This window comes from Beta vulgaris, chromosome 5 (assembly GCF_026745355.1).
Source record: "Beta vulgaris subsp. vulgaris cultivar EL10 chromosome 5, EL10.2, whole genome shotgun sequence".
Classification (NCBI taxonomy): domain Eukaryota; kingdom Viridiplantae; phylum Streptophyta; class Magnoliopsida; order Caryophyllales; family Amaranthaceae; genus Beta; species Beta vulgaris.
Window position 1 is genome coordinate 16,715,605 of NC_079206.1, and position 4,538 is coordinate 16,720,142.

The window sequence follows — 4,538 nt, forward strand, 5'->3', positions numbered from 1 at the left end:
TTGGCACATATAAAAAATTCTCACTTCACTTTCATTAATGTGAAGGTAAGTAGATAGCATTAGCTTCTTCCTTCATTTCTTCTCCTTTCTTCTCCTTTCATTTATGTGAATGTACTAGAAGATAAAAAGAAAACAAAAAGAAAGAGAAAAAAAAAAGGTCAAAATCACCGTAGCTTTGCATGACATTGCTTCATTCATTTCGTTTACATAACTTTAGGGATTCCATTTTCGCAAGTAGTTGAAACCATGGAACCAAGAGCTGATTTATATTTGACTGACAAGACGAGGACAAAGAATATGGAGATAACTCGGGCGAAAATTGCAGATGAAATATGGTTGGATGTTGGTGAAGAAAACGTATTGATTGAAGAGGATGATGTAGAAGATGAAGAAAGATACTCCGATGAAGAAAGATACCCCAGTGATGATAATGAAGCAATCAATTTATAACATTTACATCTTTCATTGTTATTAGTAACGAAAACATGTTATCTCTAGTTATTTAAAGACGAATTGCAAAATATTGTAATTATAATTATTATTATTGTTAACCTTAATTATTTGACCATGATTATAATATTATTTAATAGCAATATGAATAATCAAATAATAGAAAATAATACAAGTATAATACTATACATTGTGGTACTTTGATAAAAAAATTCTAATAATAACATAATCAGCTAATAATAATATGAATAATAAAATAATAGACATAATACATATAAATAATAAAATAATAGACACTAATACAAGTATAATAACTATATAATCATTGTGGTACTTTAATTAAAATTCTAATAATAACATAATCAGCTAATAGTGATATGAAATTATGAATAACAAAATAATGGACAATAATACAAATGTTTATTAAACATTGACTATTTGGACCTTATTGGACCTTATTAGACCTGATTGGAACTTATTGGACCTTATTAGACCTGATTGGAACTTATTGCTCCTAATTGAAACTTATTAGACCTTATTGCAACTTATCTGAACTTATTGGACCTGAAACTTAATTTTTTAAGTTGAGCAGAACGCACCCTTAATCAAGAATGTTCTCCGTCCACCAAAACACACAAACAATCTTTTTTTTTTTTTTTGTCCAGTTGCCTCAGCTGCACGTCAGTTAGTAAAGGCCCAAGACATGAAATCCTTACTCTGCTCATCGCTAGCAAAGTTGACACTTGAGTCTTGACAGTATAAATACACGCAATCTTACCAGTTACAACTAATTATTAACCCAAATAGAGGTTGTTCCAAAAGGCTAATAATAGTATAATACTACTAATTATTAACTCAATGAATTAGTCTATTGTACAAACAAAATATACTCCTTACATAAAATTTCACAAAGGATTTTATACATAATAGACAATATCTAAGACCAAAAACTGAGAGTTGGAGCTAAGTTTTCATTTCCATTTACAGAAATTGGTACAGGATGTACTTCTATAACCAAACCCGGCTCCTGTTTCCTCCTCTATATACTAAAAATCTAAAAACTCGAGTTCACATTAAGCTAAACTATAATTATACAGATTCCCAATACTAAAAATACTGGGATCAATTATAATACAACTAATATGAACAACATAAGCTAAATTTATGACCATAATAGTACAATCAATTATCTGGGATCTGACACTTTAGAAGCTAGAAGCATTCTAAGTTGTTCTTGACTGTAATACCTGTTACACATCTTTACGGTTGCTTGTTGGATCATCAAATCATTAACAACAGACACACTAGCATGAGTAACATCCAATTCTAACTCCATCAAAGCCGCCATTAGCCTCGCGGCAGGGTGGTTCTTCTTATTGCTATTCACTCGTATCATCGCTTCCCACCCAATTATCTTAACATCAATCTCCAAATCTACTAGCTGCTGTTTAACTCCTAATACTGCCTTGGTTTCTTTCTCCAAGTAAGATGGCGCAAGTTGTTGTTGCGATTGTGGTTGTGATCCCCCCAATTCTTTCTTTAGCCCCTCCACTTGAGAAACCAATCCTTCTTTCTCCACCTCGAAATCTTGGAGCTTCGCTTTGAGCTCGTTTATATAAGAGATAGCATCGCCTAATAGGGATGCCTTGTCCATCTTGGAAACGTTGGGAACAACTGCTCGTAAGGCGTAGAATCTTTGATTTAGCTTCTCTCTTCTTTGTCTCTCGGCTTCTACATGATTTAACGGCTCTTCCCTTCCATTGGCGGGCTTTCTTCCTCGCTTCCTCGGGCGTTTTTCTGGCTCCGGTACCACCCTACTACTACTATCTACTTCCCTTACAGACGCCTCTAAATCCGAATGTTCGGAATCAGCACCATTGTTATTGCTGGATTTACCCACCACCCCGGATGAAGCTAAGATTACCCCAGAAGTAAAAGATAACATCCCATCTTCATTACTTCCTCTTGAATTCGGGGATCTTTTCTTTTTATTACTACTATCATCAATCAAGAAACTTGAATTACCTCCAAATATCCCCACATTTCCATTTGAATTATTTGTGCTTCTCTTACTATCACCTCCACCAAAGCTTAATATCTCCCCAGATTCCGGCTTCAAGCTCCCATTACTCTTGTTACCATTTCCATTATAACCTGCATAGTCCGAAAAATTCAACTCCCTACTAAAGAACCCTTGTTGTTGTTGTTTTTGTGCCGGGTTCGGAGTCGAGTGAAATTCACTAAGGTTACTCTTTATTGGACTATCCAAATTAATCAATTTCATCGGTGGAGGTGGCGGCGGAGTAGGCGTTTTCCTCAATTCTTTCACCTCTACTGGATTCGGATCATTGATCCACATCGTCGTAGGATCACTCTCAGGAGCAGACACGGGTACAGACCCCGACAACAACCCCGTGTCACCAGACCCAGGCCCAAAGCAAAACAAAACCCTAACCTTATTCATCAAATCAGGGCTCTGAAAGATGACCTCAGTAGACCCCAACTCAACAACACCATTCAACACTGGAATCGAAACCATCGTCTGAAGCCCGAAGCAAGCTCCTTGCTTGGCCCGATTACAAGGCGAACTCGACAGTCGGTCGGGTCCAGCAGCCCATATGGGTTTAGAGCTTAAATGGGCCTCACCCGGTAAATCCTCCCCACTACTAAACGAATGGGTCATGGAAATAAGAAAGAACCATTCAGTATCACTAACTTCCTCCTCTACAGCAGAATCCTCTGGTGGTTCAGCTCCAGATATGAGTGAATTCAGCTCCCGAAGCACACGTTTTCGATGCTCTTGCTCCGCTACATCTTGGGTTTGAGTTTGAGTTTGAGTTTGAGTTTGAGTTTGAGTTTTCTTCTCTTCGCCCTTATAATAGCCGTCGCCCCACCCAAGAAGAGATTGACCCGAATAATCAACACTGTTTTGCCAGAAGATAGCGTAGGTCCATGCTTGAGTGGCGTGAGAGGTGGCGGGATTATCGATGAGAGATTGAAGACGGCTGTGAAGGGTGTCTTGTGCGGTGGCGGTGGTGGTAGCGGTGGCGGTGGGAGGGAGGAAAGAATCCATCATAACTATAGAGGAAGATGATGAGGCATGATTAATATCATCTGATGACCAGATATTCATCATTTGAAATTTTAAGACTTTTTTTTTTATTTTAGGGAAGAAAAATCATGAAAAATGAGATGAGAAAGGAATGAAACACGTGAAGGAGTTAGAGTGGCGGCTGGAGGGAAGAAGGGGGTAGTGTGAAATGCGTGGGTAAGATTGAAGAAAGTAGAAAGAGGAGAGAGAAAGGGGATTGGATTGGGTAGGAAGGAGGGAAGGAGTGGGTGAGAAGTGGGTTGACACTTGACAGTAGGTGAAGGGAGTGAAGCGTGGGTGATTATAAATACTTTGGCTTATTTTTTTTGGGTATTTATTATCGATGCCTATAGAATATAGATATGGTTAACCAGGGTAACACTTTCGCCGAAGCTGATACTACGGTACTACTGTTGTAGGAATTTTTTTGAATTGGTAAGATGAATTATCCTATTAGACTATCACTATTCAATCGGAACCTTATATATGTCAATCCAATTTCTGTCGGCAGGCTAAATTTTATGAGAATATATGAAAAGATAAGGGAAATTCTTATTCTCAAAGTGTGCTTAGAGGAGATTAAACCCGCCAACTCAAAGTTGAAAGACACAATCACAACGATTAGGTCAAGTTTAGCCTGGTACTGTAGTTCATGTCATGGTCCATGTTGCTTAAATTTGATCCATTTTTACCCTTACTTTCCTTTGTTTTTCTTTTACTTTTAATATTGAATACTTCTTCCGTTTCTTTTTAAAATCGCTACAATATGTTTTCAATTTTCAAAACACGGCATTACAACTTAATATCTTGAGTTAGAGAGTCCGTTTTTGGAGAGATGGTCTCACGTTAGTGTTAATGTGAGATCGTTGATGTCATGCTGACATCACTCATGTGCATCAAAACAGCAGTAGAATTAGTTAAGCGGTTGCACCTATTAGTTATGCTAGCCTCAAATTGCTTATGGATGAATTAGTTAAGCGCTTAAGTATATTAGTTA

General features: G+C 37.4%; 1 protein-coding gene across 1 annotated transcript; it reads right to left on the minus strand.

The window, feature by feature from the left end:
• Positions 1-1,321: 1,321 nt before the first annotated feature.
• On the minus strand, positions 1,322-3,848 carry LOC104892909 (transcription factor MYC2). Its single transcript, XM_010678934.4, has one exon. It carries the CDS (start codon positions 3,584-3,586, stop codon positions 1,637-1,639), a length of 1,950 nt encoding a protein of 649 aa, XP_010677236.2. The 5' UTR covers positions 3,587-3,848; the 3' UTR covers positions 1,322-1,636.
• Positions 3,849-4,538: the final 690 nt, after the last annotated feature.

Coding starts and splice junctions, on each gene's coding strand:
- LOC104892909 (XM_010678934.4), bottom strand. CDS start 3,586: ATGATGAATATCTGGTCATCAGATGATATTAATCATGCCTCATCATCT.